At 49.7% G+C, this 20,193-nt stretch overlaps 1 protein-coding gene across 7 annotated transcripts in view; it reads right to left on the bottom strand.

Annotated features, from left to right (window-relative positions):
- Nucleotides 1–19,863, bottom strand: part of LOC144934194 (rap guanine nucleotide exchange factor 2-like) — a 231,928-nt gene extending 212,065 nt beyond the window's left edge. For 6 of the 7 annotated variants that reach the window (XM_078859765.1, XM_078859770.1, XM_078859771.1 and 3 more), the window contains exon 1: nt 19,348–19,862. In XM_078859765.1, coding sequence (XP_078715891.1) covers nt 19,348–19,416 — 69 coding nt within the window. In that variant the 5' untranslated portion in view covers nt 19,417–19,862. Of the gene's footprint in view, nt 1–19,347 lie in introns of all 7 variants that reach the window. The other variant, XM_078859767.1, reaches the window with a different exon arrangement.
- Between the last annotated feature and the right edge of the window lie 330 nt (nt 19,864–20,193).

Raw genomic sequence — 20,193 nt, 5'->3', positions numbered from 1 at the left:
CCCTCTCGTCGTGGCCAGTGGACCTCGACATTGGCATTTAGCTCCTCATCCATATGGCCCTCATACACAAAAATATAATCGAATCGTACATTCGTACATGCAAAAACAAAGATATCCTGTATAGCCTTGATAGACTGTTGGAGCAAGTGCTGTTAGCGAGAACCTATGAAGGCTGGCACATCACACGAAGGAATAGGTGGCCAGCACCACGCCCGGCTGACTTTGTCACCCCAGTACTGTTTACACAACGCTCCAGGCAGTCATTTGAGGTGACTCGTGTAAGGCTGAGTCGACCTAGGAGAGGCCCAGGACCGGTTCAGGTAATCATCACCGGTGTTGGTCGTGAGCGGGAATCGAACTCGGGTCGCCGGGTCCGTAGCGCGGCACGCTAACCGCTGCACCGCCGCTCCCCACTCACGCAATGAGGCAACTGAAAGATAAAAACGGTGGAACTCTCCGAACACAAAAAATACGACTCGGGCCAACGGTAAACACACAGGGCTGCATCCACGGGTGGTGGCGCAGACTAATATTTGGCCACAGTCAATCAACGTGTGAACCCAACATAAACTAGGACCGCAGAGAGACACCGAGAGAAGACAGATCTGCGCCGCATTCTTAAGTGCGGAAACTACGCACAAATATGTCACGATTAGTGCCAACGATGCAAGCGGCTCGGTTCCGCGCACAGTAGGCACGTTTTGTGCCGAGTTGATGCAATCAACCGAATATCCGCCACAAGCAGGCATGCAAAGCTGTTCATGTTTTACTCAAATTCTTCCTCGTATGTGGGAGGCCGGGCCACAGCAACTGTGCAGCCAGTTGATCTGCAAAGGCATAGCAGCATTCTTACGCTGGAAGGAGCTCTACACGGGCGACGAGCGCCAGTCCACGCGTACAGTCAATCACAGAGGTGGCGAGAGGGGGGAAGGGGACAGGACTCTACGACGAGGGGCAGGGGGGGGGCTATGTTAGGCCAACGAAGCAGATAGAGCCCATGCCCTGGCTGAGATTTCCACCGCCTGAGCCTCAGCAAGCGTGCATCAACTGAAGAGCGATTTACGAGCCCGAGGCGTTCGTGACACAAAGCGAGCCGGTGTGTCCGCGAGCGCTGCGGCGGCGGTCCCGCGCAGTCACGTGCGGCGAATCGTAAACTCGCCGAGCGAAGCACGAACCGCACTGTGAGTTTAGGGTTCACTTCCTAGCCACGCACAACACAACACTCGCGTAATTTGGTAATGGAGCCCGGCCTGGGCCCTCTTATAACCTGAGCTCTCTATAAAATGACCACCCCAGTACAAGCGACCAACAACGCGACTTAGGGGATGGAAAAACAGCCTTATACATCCCAGAACGTGCGATGCCGTAAAAAGGTGCTCACGAACTTGCACTTGCTAAAAGCTAACTGCTGCAACAAATCCCAAAGCTGACTGTATACAGCAAGGGGGCTGAATGTAAACGGTCTCTTTATGGTGGTGAACGTGTTCTTTGCAAGACGATGCTTGAATCGCTCTGCAGTGCAACAGGACTGACCACGCACCCTCGGGCTCAGGTTCGTTCATTATGGATGTACGCGAACAGGAGCCCGTGCGATCGTATTCGCGCTCTGCAACTCAACCACGCACCGTAAAAAAAAAAATCCTTCCAACGCGAATCAGAAAGCTCGTGCCGCCTACCTCCAACACCCCGCCGGTGACGCAAAGCATCCTCTGGCTGCTGGGATCGACGCGGGCGTGGGTCCACTGGGTGTTGTGATCGAGGTGGTGTTATCAGGCCAAAAACATCCCAATAGCCAGATATACTTTATCATGAAGTGCTGCTGGAATATTTCACGTGTAAAAAAATAACCCATTATACTGCTGTATTTTTGACAAGAAACCGCATTCCAAAAAAGTCTGCGTGCGATTGCCAATATCGGTCTGAACGTGCGTGCCAGGGAAAGTTTACAGAATGCGTGGAAAGAATACTTTGGTTGCTGAGGTGGCAGGCATGGAAAGAAAAAGAAAAATGAAATGGGGCGGGCAGCATATGCAGGATCTCGCAGATATTTGAAATCTCCCAACTGCATAATGTTTAATACACTGAAAACAATAAGTATATATGTGCAGTTAATCCTGCAAAGGGTAAGATGTAATTTAATAGAGGACTTTGGCAGAAAGTGTGGAAAACCGCATTCAAGGAATGCCAGGACAAACTTGCAGCTTGTCAAAGTGGAAGATCATTGGCGTTGCTCTGGGGCCTTGGTCTTGGTCCAACGGTCCAGTCTTCGGCTGGTCTTTATGCTCACGGTTGTATCTCTATCTGGGTTGCAACGTGGAGCCAAACCACTCGCTGCCAATAAAGCTCATGAATGTGTTGGGGTGAAGGCCCATGTCAGGATTGTGGGGCCTTGGCATCCACCAACTTGCTGGCTCGGTCGCCCTACAGATTCGGGTTGCGAGTAGTGGAACCCCAAAAAAGCATAATTCCTCTTTACCTTATAAGCATGACAAATTCTTACAACATTAGGTGTGGCTGAAATAGGATTTTAAATCACAAACGTGTCGACAAAATGTCAAGGCATGCCAATTTCTGCCATACCAGGCTAATTCATGAAAGCAAATTCCTCCCTGCTGGGGCCTGGACATCAATGTAAATATATAATGCCTGGCACCCCAATGGGCCTCTCCAACACAAATAATGTTGTAGGGAAAAAAAATCCTTAAGCCAGGCTAAAAATAAATCTGGCTGCCTCACAATGCTACACGTCCCAGTGAATGTGTAAATAAGGAGGCAAATGGTGCACCAGAAACACCAGCATTTTTACTAATTCCTCATGGTTTCACAGAAAGACTTTCCCAACCAGAGAAGATAAAAAAATCAGATCACGCGAAACATGAAAATGGTGTGTGTGGCTGCGCCTTACAATCTGGTAGGTGTGTGTGTGCGTGGTCCCGCCTTACATTCCAGTAGGTGTGTGCGTTTGTGCGTGCGTCTTACAATCCGGTAGGTATGTGTGGGTGCGTCCATCCTAAGCGTGTCATGAAAATCAATTAAATTCCAACGGTTCTTCTTTCAGAGCCGCCCTGGCCTGGTTAGGGGACACGGGCGACGGCACACACGTGTCCCTTGCAAGGAGCGGCACCGCTGCAGTTAGTCGAGCACCGCCTCAAATCTCATTTGAGCAGAAATCCCTTTGACTCGACTTTCAATGGAGAATAGGTGCAGCGCAGATTCCTCACACTCGATCCCTGCCGTCCATGCATGCTGGAGATATTCCCAACGGCCACCGCGCTCCCGTGAGCGCAGGTGACAGCGGTACCGGGGGCATTCCTCACGGCAGAGGTCGCAAACGGGTTTTGATTACTTACCCTACCCGTACCCGGCCGGGTACGGGTAGGGTACGGGTAGGGTACGGGTATCGGGTACCCGATTGCGACCTCTGGGATGAAGCCATGTTGCAGGCGCGGGTGGGTTGATTCTAGGAACTTGAATTGTGAGAAGAGACAAGACGTTGGGAAATGAGTGACAAACGGTGACTCACCAGTGACTCACGGTCTACCCGTACCCGTACCCGGCCGCACCAGGGTCGCAAACGGGGACCCGTACCCGTACCCGGCCGGGTACGGGTAGCCGGGTATCGGGTAGGGTACGGGTATCGGGTACCCGGTTGCGACCTCTGCCTCACGGCCACCGCGCTCCACGACCACAGGTGACAGCGCCAGGTGCCGCCTCTGCTGGACGGCGCGCGTTGCCCCCCAACTCTCCCGCCCGCAGGGGCCCACGTGGGTGTTCACTGCTCGTTCATCATTAAATGTTTGAATGAGCAGATGTTGGCACTGGCTTGCTGGACCGTACTCAACTTGGCTTCATTTAGCTTTTAACCACAGAGAAATGTTCTCGTTTAATCAAGTCACCCCTCTGCAATGGTTCCAGTCACTACAGAGTACAATAAAAAATAATACCCGCAATGGCAATTTAAGACACGTACGAGATTTAGTCGCAGATATTTCTTTACTATTCACATTTTTTCTAAGTCAAATTGGTTTTCCACTCAACTGAGGGTGGGGAAATGCTTCTCTTGTGGTGACGCGCCGAGCCAGAGATGAAAATTCTACATTCTTATGGTGAAGTAAAGTGTTTTCCTCCACCATAGGAAACTACTGGTGACAATTCCCCACAAAGTGGTACTGGCTTTATCGTTCCCAGATGGATGAAAGACTGATGAGAACCCAACTGTAAATTGAGCTCCCAACCTTCCAGCTGCATCAGACAGCCAGATTCGTCAACACATCGCCAACTGCCTATCAAATCGTGCACACTGTTAAACTTCCAGAGCCATGGCAATCACTCAACCGCCCTGTCCTGCAGTGAAAACCTCACCTGTGGGTTTACTCGCGGCAAGGCAACACAGATGACGTTCACCCACGCAATCACATCTCCTGGCGAGGCAGCAATGTCCACAGTCAGGGGTCCACTCCGTGCACAGCGCCATGCCCCACACGGTGCACACTGTGCAGACGCTAGCCCCACTGCACTGGGTGCTGCAACGCAAGCTTACGTTGTGACGGCCTCTCCCCCCCCCCTTAGTGAATGGAACAGTGAAGAATGCGGGTGCACAGACAGCGGCCGCTGAGTCGCTCAGGATGGTCTCTTTGGCTCTGGATACATTATCGAGGTTGCCAAGATGCCTAAGTGTGCAAGTTATGGAAATAAGAATAATGTTTGGCCCCCGTGTCAATCCACTGCTGTATGAAAGTCTCCCCACACCGTGTCCGTCATGACAGCCGTGTGACCAGTGCAGGCAGATGAAGGATGTTTGGGGGAGTGCCCAAGACCGGTTCAGATAACATTCACCACTGATGTGAGCCGCGATAGGGAATTGAACTCAGATATAATGGGGACACGGTACACCATTTTACTCCCCACATCCCTTTATAGTAATAAAGTAAATCTTCTCTTCAATCTAAATTTATGTAATTGTTTATTTTTCATCTGGTTGTCGTCGGTCTGTCTTGGGCACCGTGGTGGCGAGCTGTTAACTACCTCAACCGGTATGCAGGAGTTCGTGGGTTCGATTCCGACCATGACGCCTGTATATTTGGAGTTTGCATCTTCTCCCCGTGGTCGTGTGGCTTATTCCACGGTTCCTCCGGTTTTTCCTCCAAATTTTAAAATTGTGCAGCTCAATTTCATCATCAGCTGGCTACAACGCAGGAGGGTGGGCTTACACCCAACATTCTCGACACACAGCGCACAGCACAGATCCTGAGAACTAAGGATCAAAAAGCCCCATTGTCTCTTCTGCCGAGGCACTGCCAAGCTGCCGGTCTGCCTGTCTGCCTGCAGTGATATTTAAGCGCCAATGTTACACTCTCAAACATGCAGGTTGGCTGATGTGCCAGCGGTAAGGTGGGCAGAGCAATGGGACTCTGTCCAAGTGCGTTTTCTGACCTGGACAAAGGGAAAGGACTAAAATCAGTTTCCCCTTACATTCACAATCGGTGTTTGTGAACAAACAAATCCCCAGAAACGGAAGAGAGCGGCGAGTCATTGCGGAAGGTTACAGGCTGGTTGGTCTCAACCGGATCCTCCGTCTGGATCCGTCAGGTTTTCTGGCTTCTCCGTAACCGAAGAACAGACGTGTGTACGTCATCAGCCGATGTAGCAATCTTACACAATCTCCTACTGTAGCCCACTGTATCACAATTGGCTTTTATTGCCGCACGCTTTTTTTCAGGAGAGGGGCACGCATTGATTAAAGCTCACAATACGTGAATTAAATCGCACGTGTCAGAATTGACGTTTGTTCGATTCGTGTGCGTTCCACGTAATGGGTTCACAAAACCCCTGCAGCCACCAGTGGCCGCCAAATGATCACAATTCCAAGAAAAATATGAGTCCTCAAAAGGAATCGTGGAACTAAATTGCTACAAATTATCGAGTCCCCAGAGAGGGAGGCGATTCGTTAAACCTCTGGTGTCCATTCAGGGTTGATACATTCTCTAAACCCAGCACGATCTTTTTAAACTAATATTTTTCCATTCCCCTTACATCTACGTAAAAAAAGAAAGAAATACGCTCTGATCAAAGTACTATGCCCTTGGTAAATCAAATAAATCCAGGGGAAAAAAACATATAAGCCCATAACTGCTACTCCACACAAAAATTAAAGCAGTCGGACTAATAAAATAATTAGTCAAAGGCTTAAGTCCACAAATTTAATTGGTAATCACACTCACCCGACACCCACACACACAAAACAGCTGTGCACTCAACATGCGGTGAAAGAAGGCAGCCATGAAGGCGTTCTTGTAACGTTTCTCCCACTATTACTAAGAATTCCTGAAGGATTACGATAGTTTGGCTTAACAAAAATAACCATGACGATTTCTCCTGAATTAAAACATTTAAAATGTGGCTTACATTGCCCTGTACAGTAACGACCGGTTGTGAATGCATTTCATACTCATTGTTTGATTGTAAACGCAATGCAAAATGAATTGTTATTAACAAGACAGTATTCATCTTACAACGTAAGAGGTGTTTTTATATGGAGAATTTAAAGGGCGATTTCTTTGCAACACTATCAGAGGTGTAGATCTGACTTCGTGGGGATGAGGGGGGGCATCTTCAAAAAACAGGCCTAAGCGTACACAGAATAACATTACTGCCACTTGGTGTGAAATTTATGGATAAGCCTTGTAGTTTGACAGCCTATAAAAACGCAGATTATACAAACATAGCTATATGTGACTGGTGACAATAGTATTTATCTGTGGGAGGAATAGGAAATCAGTCGGCTGGCGCAGTGAGCATAATGGGGACACGTGATGCACCTCCGATTAACTCGGTTGGCTACGTACAGTGCTATATAACGTCAACATGCTGTACACACGTACACGTTGTACAGCCATGCAGATCAGAAATATGCTCGAACCCAAACTAATTTTGGACACTTTGATTCGATACTCAACCCGAATTAAACTAGTCTCAATTACACACATTTGTTGATTTGAAACTTTCGTGACTACAGGAATCAATATTCTTTGGTTATTTCGGTAAAGTCACGTAGGTAGAATAATAATAGATCACTACTTAAGCAGTTTTTACTTGCTGTGGTTGTCCCACCTGATGACGATTGCTTGCGTTGCGATCGAAACGTCGTGATCTATTATTTTTCTGCCTACGTGACTTTACTGAAAGAACCAACGAGTATTTGTATATGTGTATGTATGTTGAATGTCTTTCGCACCGTACACAGCCAACCATGCTAATCGGATGTGCTAAGGCATTCATTTAGCGGAGGGAGAGCACGTTTCTTCAGATAAAAGGCAACGTAACTTCTGTTAACTTTCAGATTGTACGTAACCTCTAATTCTCCGAGAAATATCAACAGAAACGCAGCCAAGGAGTCCGTTCCGTGCGTAAAAGAAGCAGAAGCGCTCACGATTAGGCTATCTGCTACGCGGTGGAACATTTCCCACTTAATAATTATAAAACACTTACATTTTTTTGGATGATACTGCGTCGGCAGTGGTGCACAAGCACAGATAACGGGAGGAAAAAAACTCAACGCGGCCGTCAATAACGCCGTAGAGCCTTAAAAGGATAAAACTATACGGGACACCTTTATCTGTCACTTTTTCTGTGAAATCGGCGGGCTGCCGTGGCTATTACCGCGGGGTGTTTATCAAAAAACATGCGCCGTCGGCTTCACAGTGGAAGTCAACGGATCCCCCGACATCGTTCCAACCGAGGAGGAGGACATCGCGCGCGCGCGCGCGCGCTGGTGTCGTGGTCCAGAATGTTCAACAACAACAAAAAAATCTAAATAATTACACCGCAAATTGCTCAACTGGGATCACACGCGGCAACATCGCTCCCTGGTGCCGAACCACCGCAGCCCGCGTCTGCGAATCATCCAAGCCCGGCACGAGAGCCTCGCGCTCCGAGAATGGCGAAAATGCCGAATGCGATCAATTATTAAATGTAACTTAATTCCCGTCCCTTGTCTACAGCGCTCCAAGCTCACGTCTCTCTCAGTCTGCATCTATCTCCTCTCATCTCAGTAACTCTGCATCCTCCCCTGGATCTCTCGCATCGTGACTACACCCCTATCTCTAGTTTACATCTCTAATCTCATCTCACTACATCCTCTCATCCACACCTCTCTTCATATCCTATCAAAGACTTATTCGGCTTAGAATTCGGATCCGCCCGATACCTAGTTGAGGAATTCAGTGTTCATCAGAAGTGCTATTCGGTGCACCCATAATTGTATTTAATTATATTATTCCTTTACAAATATGCATACAAAGCATAAACCTACTGTGTAGGTTTTCACGGTTGTGTTGTACAGATCTCGGATATGTTTTCGGGCTGTACCTTGTGGTGTTTGGCTCGATTTCCGACGGTTTCAATCTGACGTTTACGACCCATAAACGTCGGACTGAAAACGGACTTCATGTCCGCATCACTCGATTTTGGGAAATATTGAAAAGGCCGAGTTCACCCACACTCTTCTACTCTTCCGCGTGATCGCAACAAGTTCAGGAGCCTACATGCCAATGTCGAGGTCGGCTGGCCACGACGGGAGGGCTTCAGGAGAAAGTTCGTGTGGTCTTTCTGTTCCTCCTCCGTTGAAGGAGCACAGAGACCACAAGTGGGTTTACCACATACGGGTCCATAGTTTGTGTTGCATGGCCACCATCGCACTGCAGTGGCTGGTCTCTAACTTTCCATTTATGAAGGAAGCAGGCCACACTGACTGTGGGAGACTGTGGGCGAGTGTGACCCCCCCTCCGCCCCCTTCAGAATAGCAGGGAAACAGCGTGTCAACAGGAATGACAAACAATGGAAAAGCACAGAGGATAAGGCTGTTGTGTGCACGGGGTCTGTATACATAGACGGAGGGGGTGTCGCCGGTGGGCGGTGGGGAGGCTTGCAGAGTGCGATCCCTTTACCAGGCAATGTGACATTCAAAAAACCAAAATAGGATTTTCTAAGGCTTTCAAACTTGGGAATAATTCGTTAAGCGGCTGTTCACAGTGTCACCGTGGAAGAAGATAGAATTTGCTTACTTAAGGTCCAAAAGCGTGAGAGTGGCATATGCCCCCAAAGATAATATCTACCCGAGCACACGGCGAGGAGCAGGCCGAGGTCTCGAGGCCACAGGCTGGGGCTGGATTGGCACGCCAGCAAAAAGCTGCACAGCAAAATGGGGCATTAAAAACACATACAGTTGGCCTCAGGGTCTCTTTCACCTTTTAAGTTATTGTGTTTGTATTAACTGTATACAAGCCTGTAACGTGCACATTCTACATGCACAGGCAGCATGGAAGTTCAGTGGAGAGAGCAATGCAGACATCGTGGATCCCACCACCACTCGGCCATCAGGGAGCTCACTGCCCCCCCCCCTCTGCAAGCAGGGGGCTGCTTCACGTCGTATCCGCACTGGCCATGGCAGGTACAACCTCCTCCTCCACAAATAGAAAATAAAAGTCCTCCAAATACAACTGCGACAAACAGTGGAGCACATCGTGAACTCATGTCCACTGCGAGTCGAACAGGCTCTGTGCGAGTTTTAGGTCCATGCGTCTCCGTGCGAGTCCGTGGGTCTCCGTGCGAGTGCGTGGGTCTCCGTGCGAATCCGTGGGTCTGTGTGAAATTGTGTCCACTGCGAGCACTCCCCGAGGAAACGCGTGGGATTCACTCGCTCTTCCCGGAACCCAGCGCTGGATTCACAACCCAGACGTCGCTGTACACTTGCTGCTCAATTCCAAGTGCGTATGACGAAAGACGTACGCGTTTGGAGACGCTGCTGCTCAACACATCCGCTGCTTGAATAGACACCTACCAATCACGTGACTGAGCACATTTTTATCTTTTTTTAAATATCTAGAATGGTAGGCAATTTTTTCCCTTTTTTTAAACCCGAAACATTATCAGCCTCCGCTATAAACGGATGTATTTCTGCTCCCAAGCTGTAATCATAAACCCAATTATGAGGCAACAACATCCAGTCCTACGTGCAATGCATAGTATTACACGGCCGACACCGAATCCGTCAGTCAATGAACGAGACCCTTGATGTAAACCGATTTAAAAACAACCCCCAGGGCAGAAAACCAGATCCCGGTTTTCAAGTTAACCGAAGCACTGATGGGGGGGGGGGGTGGTCTTTGTGTGCTACGTGATGGCAAGCGTGATCCCACGCTCACGTTCCTGCCGACCGATTCCAGGGTGAAACAACCCCTGGAGTTCTATTTATTTATTTTCCCCTCATTGTATACACCCAGGAACTGTTTTCATCTGCCATCATGTGAAACTACGTCCGACTTAACGTACCTCATACATTCTGTCCTTCTGTTATTGTGGCTACCTTCCCCCCCCACCCCCCACCATCATTGTTCTAATGCTATTGTTATTGTTTCTGTGCATTTCTGTAAAGCCCTCTGAGATGGGTGCGGTTTCATCCCCGGCGCTAAGGGAATGCAAATCGTGATAACAATAGAGATGGCTTCGAGGGGGATGGGGGCGGTTTGTCATTTTTAAATTCAAATAAAATGTAATGGATACATGTCAAATGTTTTACTATTAATCTATATAATTTAAAATTCACATACTGTATTGTGTATTTATTTACTTTTGCTGCTGTAGTATATTAGCAAGCAGGATTTTATTCGAAAACTTGTCATGCCTTGTTTTGAGTTGCTACTGAAATCCATGCTCATCTGTATTGGTATACCGTTCATGTATTTTCCGATGCATCTTAGCAATAAGCCTTGGTGTGCCATAAGCAGTGCAATAAGAACAGCAATAAAATTGGTCTCCTTGCGATCGCCACTGTTGATCCTGAACCATGAGTGAAATATCCGTTTTCCGAGGACATGGGCTGCCAGTCTATCTGTAAGAAAAGCACCGTTGGCTTTCCAAGTGTGTATGTTTAACGTCTTTCGCACTGTACGTACCCAACCATGCTAATCGGAGGTGCGGGGGTCAGGACAACAAACTAAACACAAAAGGGAGCGATGTAGCTAGTCCACATTTTACAGACCTCTGAGTGATGGCGGTGATGATGATGATGATGAGTCGACCTCAATTGGTACTTAAATTCACGATTGAATATGATGGGCGCCTCGATGCTCTACAGGCTGAGTTGTCCTTGCCGCCGTGAAATCAAATGCAAAGCAAACGGCCAACACACCCGACCGTACATTGTTTCCATTCGCGTTAAGAGCTACATGCTCGCAGGCAAATGCTCAAGCCACGCGGTTGCCAGCATTCGTGAGCAAAGGTTTTGGCGAAAGGAATTCATTAGGCGGGGCAGTGACGTAGCTGGCCTACAATAATAAGGAAGGCGTGACATCACTTAAAATTCAGCTAAGACCTAACCTTGAGTGGAGGGCCAAGCAGAGAATGAACAATTTACGCACTGGAAGTGAGTCCCCCCCCCCACTCATCCATCCACCACGCACGTGCAAACGAGCGTCGCCAGTGACTAATGTGCTCAGACAGAACACCCACAGTATATCCCCGTCACAATTAGTGTTCATAAAGACATGCCCTACTCGCAGACTGCAGAGGAATCAAAAGACACCACACGGCTCCTGCAATATCCCAACGGCCCGGTTCTCAAGCACATGCCAGCACAAGAAGGATGGCACCGTGCAGAAAAACACACTTCCATGGCAATTCCCCTGCGCATGATGACGGCCTGCCCGTGGGTAGGACTCCACCGAACGCCCTTATCTCCCACCAGGGCTGGCAGGCTGCCCCCTAGACATCATCTCTCAATATTAAATATTAACAAGGCTCGCCGACAGACGAAAGGTCCATCTGTCATCGCCCGTCAGTGCAGAAGCGGCAGCGGCGGTGGCACTGGGGGCCGGACGGGCGGTCACGCAGAGAGCCGGCGGTCCCGGAAGCCAAAAGCCCACGCAGGTTGCGTAAGCACGCGTACACCTGCAGGACCAGGGTCTCCCCGCTGCCGCTCGCTTGCTCGGTCACTCACTCGCCGCTCCCCCAATGCATTTATTTGGCGAGTGGGTCACATTCCACGGCCAGGCATGCAGTCCCTGGCGAGTTAAAGGGCCACACAAAAGCATTCCAGCGAACTTGAGGACGTCATGCGATTGTAAACAAAGAATAGCTGGCTTGAGAAAAACACTGCTTTGAGATTCTACGGATATGGAGGTGTGTACAATATTGAGCCTCAAAGTATGAGTGCTGGGTATTAAACGTGTATGTGGTTTAGGCACGCATACAGTACTGCACACGTAGTGTAACTATTTGAGTTATTTAAAAAAATGGAAAATAAACAATCGTGGTAAATTTTGACTTAAAACTTTTGTGACTGCAGGAATTCATATTCTTGGTTATTTCGGTAAAGTCATGTAGATATAATTTTTTTTTTAATAAAAGCATAAAACCACGACGTTTCGATCGCAACACAAGCAGTCTTTATCTACGCACTTTACCGAAAGAACCAAGAATATGAATCGTGGTAAAACTGAAAATACGTTTGGTTGAAAAATAGCAGTCAACATTTTTACAGACAGGCATTCAGTTGGTTGAGGTTTCTTGGCCACAGCAAACCTATTTTATTCTGCATTTAACGCACACTCCCAAATGTACTGCACCCGTATAGAGACAGCACACTACATGGTAAGACAGCATGGCTCGTCCAATGGATATGCCTGCTCTTGTCAAATCAATGTGGAATTTCCACCACTGCCTTAGGACCATCAATAGAGATGATCATGAAATCACATTGGCTCGGAGAGAGAGAGACCTTGCCTGAGAATTTCAGTTTTGCAGTTGCGAGATGTTAACTACTTCGCCTGGTCTACCGGAGCTTGTAGGATCGATCCCGACCTAGTGGTCGCGTGAATTTGTGGCCAGGTTCCTCCGGTTTTTCCCTCCACATTTAGAAACATGGGTTTAAAGTAGTTGGATGCCATACATTTCCACATGGTAAGCCACTTTGTTGAGCTAGCATTTGTGGCCAGGTCGATTCTGAAAAAAGACCTGTATAGCTCAGTGGGCCTTACCTGGTAGAATAAAAAAAATAGTTTAGTTTAAAAATATAAGTTACTTAATTTTATGCATTTTAATGCGGTGGCGGTGGTTAATATTTCCATAACGCGGGGTCTCAAATAGGTCACAATTCCCTTGACCCATCGCTTATCTGGTTTGAGTGAGATATTGGACTAAAGCACCGATGCCAGAGGGGAGAAAGAGACGTGGACATACTGTAAATCTTACATCAGCCCCAGTCATTGTTGAAGGGGAATTGGGGTTTTGTAAGACTGGGGAGACATTTCTCATAACAGTCAACTGTAGTTTATATAAGGGTTTCTGAGTACCGATCTCAAGTACGGTATTTCCTCGTTATTCGCGAGAGATACGTTCCAGACATGCCCGTGAATAGCAAATTTCGCAGATAATATTGGCCTATGAAAATTATCTTAAATACATAATAAACTATTAAATGCGTGAAAATTATTATATTTTACTATCATCACTTTCTCGCATCACATTCTCTCTCATCACTTTCTTTCTCTATCTCTCTCGATACTTTATACTACATTTACTTAAAAAAAAAATGATATTCCAGTGACGCTCTAAGGTCAAACATTTATATATAAAAATAATAATGTTAAAGGCAACTCACAGCAATATTGGCACACCGATGAGCACAATACGAATGCATGTGCGAGGACATTCCACAGCTCGATCGGCAATACCGCCAGGAGAAAAATGTGTCGTATCCAAAAATGTCATGCATCACAAGGACAAACACATGAATAAACAAACTGCGCAAAACGGATTTTTCTCAATTGACAGAACTCTATCAGTCTACCACAGCCATTCTACAGGCACTCATCTGCTCGCCATCTTCGGGGGAAAAAATTAACCCCAGCCCACAGCTATAAATACTCCGTGTCAAGATGTTGCACTGGTGGAGAATGTTTTCCATTAATTAAGCGGCCAGAATAGCAAACAGCAGCCGATGGCCCTGACACCCGTTTTGCACCCTCTGTCCACCCACACGAGTGCGACCGCTCCTCCTCATTGTCGCACGTGGAAGACCGTGCAGACATCATTACAGAAGGCACGACCAGCAACCTCGTGGCCTCGCTGCAAACGTTGAGAAATATCATCCGTTACAACTTATCGACCGGTGGGTAAAGTGTTGTCAGTGAGCACCTATTAAGGTTGTCATGTTATATGATAAGGTGGTGTGGCTCAGGCACCTTTGTGGCCCCATTGCTAATGTTAAGTATTCATTTTAGCTTGACTTGATCATCTAGGAGAGGCCAAGCCAGGTTCAAACGTCCACTGATGTTCACAAAACACATCTCAATGCCTGGTCAGAAGGACGACAGTGCGATGCAAGAACTCAAACACGACCACTCCTCGAATTACACACACACACTATTTACTCTGTAGCTTAGAGGGTACAGTCACCTGCAATGCACATATCGTTCATTGGGCTTTGAGAGCAATACGGTTTGCATACAAAACTGTAAAGTAAACAACAATACTCACACGCGTTAAAATGATTGTACATTTTCATATTGTGCGACGCCCCCATTGACAAGGCTCGCCAGACTAGCTAATGCATTCATTCACCGGAACAACCACCATAGCACTGTGTGCATTAGAGGGCACAGATGAACACTGGTCCCATAACACCCATTCATTAGGCAAATGCCAAGGTCACGGTGTCACGAATGGCTGCCACGTGTCATATAGGGCAGTGACCGGGCACCAAAATCATCACAAGCAACGGAAGAGGAGGGCACCCTACTTGGCACTATCGGCTACAGAAATCTCACAGAGCCAAACTCCCCGTCCATCCATCGGTGGCTGCCCGGCTCTGTGTGTGCACGGGACTCACCACCGCCCGCACACCCCGCACCATCAGCCCCCGCTACCCCTCGGGGACTACTCCATCACGGCCATTGTGCTGCCGCTAGTTCCATGGCCATTTCTTTTTCAGGGCCATAGTGGATCTCAATCCTCAAAGACCAGAAAAGCTCCTTCCACCAAAACTGCTTTGACATCCCCTCCGCATTGTGCAAGGCTAATTGCTGCAAATACACACCAACTGGTTGTTTCTCACCCATATCCATAAACACTGCCATTCATCCCATAAATGTGTTTTCCTCCCACTTACAACGGGACAATATTTACAAATGTGTATAGTTAATCAGCTGGGATTGTATTGATTTCCCTGTTGCCCATAGGATAGCATTGCTGTGAAACGTTTGATAAAGGAATTGACAGACCAGTGTCAGGAGGAAATCTTTGGACAATAGGCTGACAGCCCAGCATCTGATGGGGTCTTCAAACAATAGACTAATAGAGCCGTATGTGATGAAGCCGTAGTAACAGGCAGGCTGACAGGCTTACAGACTGCTCTCCTCCCCTCGGCAACTCTACCTTAAAAGGGTTGCAAGCAATTGCCTCGAGTTCTACACCATCTTCATGAGCAAAAAATACACAAAACTGCTAGGGTTGGTGTGGTCCATTCCCAAAGTTAAACACATCTGCCCCACTACAAATAACTCTACCCAATTATCCACCGTCGATAAAACGATCTTTATATCGCTTTACTAATAGTGGCCATACACTGGAATGATGTAATAATGTGTACACACTTTTCAACTTGTGCACTCTAGGTGGCTGAAGTATTGTTATATCCCACCATCACACTTCAATGAAGGGCTCTGGTAAACAATGCATTGCCTTATAGTGTTCTTAAATAAGGGGTGAGTGTTCTTAAATGAGGGGTGGGTGCTCTTGAGATAACTGTCATGCATCGGCCTGCCACCCAGTTGGTGAATGATCCTACGCGTGCTGGGCCTGGGTTGGGCCGTGTGCAAAACAAACGTAAATGTGAGCGGCCTGCCGAACAAACACAGGGGCCTGTGACAAACCAGCGAGGGGGAGGGGTAACCGAGGGGTAACCGAGAGCACAGGCCCCGTCGTCAGAGCACGGGATACGCTGCGGGGTGACGAGATGTTAACTACCTCGCCTGGTATGCAGGAGCTCGTGGGTTCGATTCTGACCCTGACGCCTGTACATTTGAAGTTTGCATGTTCTCGCTGTGGTCGTGTGGATTTTTCTCCGGGTCCTCCCTCCAAATTTATAAACATGCGTTTAGAATATTTGGCTGCTATAAATGTCCACGTAAGCCACTTCGCCGAGCTATCACTTGTGGCCAGGTCGCTTCTGAAAAAGAGCCATGTAGCTCAGTGGGCCTTACCTGGTAAAATAAAATAATTTGTATAGTTTTAAGTTTCACGGTGAGCTCACATCCACACATTTCAACAAAATGGACCAAACCCAGGGCCACAGGTGTGGGCGTGTCCTCCATCTGTGCCCAACACTGTGACCTGGCCCACACCGTGACCTTACACTGTGGCCACACCTTGACAAAAACAAAGATCCCCCAGCCTTAACAGACTGTAGGGGCAAGTGCTGTTAGCGAGCACCTATGAAGGCCGGAACGGTACACGAGAGGGTGGGTGGCCAGCACCATGCCCGACCGCCTTTGTCTCCCCAGCGGCGATGTTTACACACTGCACCAGGTACTAATTTGAGGCTGAGTTGACCCAGGGGAGGCCCAGGACTGGTTCAGATAATCGTCACTGGTGTTGGCCGTGAGGCGGGAATTGAACCCGGATCGCCGGGCTCATAGCGCAGCGCGCTAACCGCTGCACTATCACTCCCCTTCAGCTGTGCTCAACACTCTGACCTGGCCCACACCATGACCTTACCATGTGGCCACACCTTGACATGACACACACACACACACACTGCCGCACACACACCATGACATGACCTACAGCTGACCTCACACCTCGACAGAGCACACCCGAGTCGGCGGCACATGCAAAGAACCGTAGCAAGCAGCGAAGAAAACACGCGCAAGCTGTACGTGCCGGAGGCACACGGGCTGGTTAGTTCGAAGAAAGCCCTCATGTTGACAGCATATCACGGTTTAATTTTATAGAAAAAAAAATCTGTAAGGCACAACCATGATGACCACCACAGTCCATTTAAATGTAATGTGAATAACAGATATGGGGATTGGCGTTAGAAATTCAGTTTGACCAAGATGATGTTATATAATATATCCAATGTTTTGAAATAACAATGGTATTCGAGTGTGGTTTTTAGTGCCTGCCTTTGCAAAGACGTCACTTGGCTAAATATAAACCAATTTCCACTGCTAAATTGCCTGCATCTCCAGAGCAGCAAGCAGTCCTTCCCAACAACTCTGGACCGACAAACCACTGCCAGCAGTCACAATAATATGTGCGGACCCACAATCAGCCAATAACATCTGGTATGATACGGGTAAACAATGCGAGCCGTCAGCAGATTCTGTCAAGAGCCAGCTGTGTTGACTAGCCAGGGAATATAATCTAAATAGTTGCGGAAAGGGCAGTAAAATATATGGTGTTTTGTGAAGGGAAGAAAACATCGCAGTATCTGCAACAGTTTCGCAGGACCAGTTCCCACAGCCATGCGGACCACGGGTTGGGAACCAATGCATCACACACACCACCACTACAAAAAGCACCACGCTGCTGTGGACCAGTTGTCTATGGAGACATGTGGCTGGGAATGCTGAAATCTCACAGCCTTGCAACTGCACCCCCCTGCCCTGCACCTTCAACACCTCCCCCCTGCATCTCCACCACCTCCTGCCCCCCATCTCCACCACCTCCCGCCCCCCATCTCCACCACCTCCTGCCCCCCATCTCCACCACCTCCCGCCTCCCATCTCCACCACCTCCTGCCCCCCATCTCCACCAGCTCCTGCCCCCCATCTCCACCACCTCCCACCCTGCATCTCCACTACCTCCTGCCCACCATCTCCACCACCCCCTGCCCACCATCACCACCACCTCCTGCCCCCCATCTCCACCACCCCCTGCCCCCCATCTTCACCACCTCCACGTGTGCGAGAGCGAGCACCGCCCAGCGCGTGCCCCGAGCTGCCATGCGTGTCCCCGTGGGTCAGTGCCTCCACGCGTCACATCACCATTCGTCTTCTCTCCGTCCCGGTGTCTACTACATATTCGACTTCGCGTGCTCGTGGGAAGTCTCGGTGTCCATGTCCTAACGTCTTAATGTCCCCGTGTCTCTATTTCCCATGCCCCACCCCGTCTTCGTGTATTCGTGTCACCATGTAACACGCCACCCTCCGTGCCTCCAGACATCTATATGTCCATGTCTGTTTCTCTCTATCCTTGCGTCTCTGCGTCTCTGCGTCTCCGTGCCCACGTCTGTGAAAACTATTGGATATCCGTGAAAAATTCGCTTCATAGCTCATCGGATTCCTCAATATACATATTCTGATTCCCTCCTATCTCCCAAGTTTGTGCGCGCCTTATCACATTGTCTCCAAGCAGGTATCTTCCCATGTGCCTGTATCATCATAATGTGTAAACATTGCCACTCGGGAGACAAAGGCGGCCGGGCGTGGTGCTGGTCACCTACTAACAGCACCCGTCCCAATAATCTGTTAGACTATACGGGGGATCTTTGTATTTGTTTTGTATCATCACGACCCTGTGCCTCTGTCTCCTAAGCGTGTGTCCTCATGTTTCCAGAAGCCAGTGTCCGCACGTCCCCATAACCCCGTGTCGTTCCAAGTCCCCGTCGTGTCCATGTCTTCATGTCCTCTGAATCAATACACCCAAATCTCCATGTCCCTGGTCCCCTTGTCGCTGTATCCTCACGGACCCGTGTTTTTGTCCCCGTGTCCCAATCACCGTCCCCGTGTCCCCATCACCATCCCCATGTCTCCATCACCGTCCTGGTGGCTCAAACACATTCCACGTATCCCCATCACCATGTCCCCATCACCCTCCCCATCACCCTGTGTCCTCATCACCATCCCCATGTCTCCATCACCATCACCATGTCTCCATCACCATCCCCATCACCACGTGTCCCCATCACCGTCCCCGTGTCCCCCATCATCCTCCCCATCACCCCGTGTCCCCATCACCGTCCCCGTGTCCCCATCACCGTCCCCGTGTCCCCATCACCCTCCCCATCACCCCATGTCCCCATCACAGTCCCGGTGTCCCTATCCCCATGTCTCCATCACCGTCCTGGTAGCTCAAACACATTCCACGTATCCCCATCACCGTATCCCCATCACCATGTCCCCATAACCATGTCCCCATCACCCTCCCCATCACCCTGTGTCCTCATCACCATCCACATGTCTCCATCACCATCCACATGTCTCCATCACCGTCCCGGTGGCTCAAACACATTCCCCGTATCCCCATCTCACCCTCCCTCCCCGTGTCCCACCCACCGCCGCTCACCTGAGTTTTCCTCTCGGCCGGGCTCCTCATGAGCGCCTCTCGAAACTCCTGGTCCACGTAGGAGCTCATGGTCGCGCTCTCGGTCCCCTGGACAAGATGCAGCAGGAGGAGCAGGAGAGAGGCAGCTGCAGGAGCGGCAGGAGATGGCAGCGACAAGGACCCCCCAGGAGGCGTCAGCCGTTCTGCCGTGGGCACCACTCCATGTCGGCCCCGGGACCCGCGGGGGGGGGGGGGGGCTACGCGAGCTCTGCGTGCCTACAGCAGCGGGGTAGGCTGCGGGGTTTCACTCCTCGTCCTCGGCAACAAGTGACCGCCTCTCCCGGCGTCCGGCTCCGCCTTGCGTCGTTGTGAACGGAGGGCTTGGTGATGGTGGTGATGATGATGGTGATGTGAGGAGGCTATCTCTGTTGTCGCTCTTCTCCGTGTACCCAGGGGGTCTCGGTCTCTCGAGTGGACCCCTCCTCCTCCTCCCCCCGCTCCTCCTCCTCCTCCCTCGCTCCGATCCGCTTCCCTCCCCCACACCCGGCTCAGCACCCCCACCACCACCACCACCAACACTCTCTGCGTCTCTCCCTTCACGCACACGCGAGGTCCTCTGCCTGCCCGGGCACCCGAACCGTCGGGACCACGGCGGCCTCCGCTGCTCGATCCCCCCGGGGAGCGAGACTGGGACCCGGAGAGGAACCGCCACGGACTGTCCGCACCGACCCCGATGTCTCTCGCGGCGGGGACGTTCGAGCGCGTAGCTGCTCCCGCACGGACAGCAGCGATAGCTGTAACAGCACTGGGTACTCGTAACAACAACAACAGCAGCAGCAGCAGCAACGGTAGTGGCAGTCGTGGTTA

The sequence above is a fragment of the Lampetra fluviatilis genome, chromosome 9, assembly GCF_964198595.1.
Source record: "Lampetra fluviatilis chromosome 9, kcLamFluv1.1, whole genome shotgun sequence".
Taxonomy (NCBI): Eukaryota; Metazoa; Chordata; class Hyperoartia; order Petromyzontiformes; family Petromyzontidae; genus Lampetra; species Lampetra fluviatilis.
This window is presented reverse-complemented; position numbering and strand designations above follow the sequence as displayed.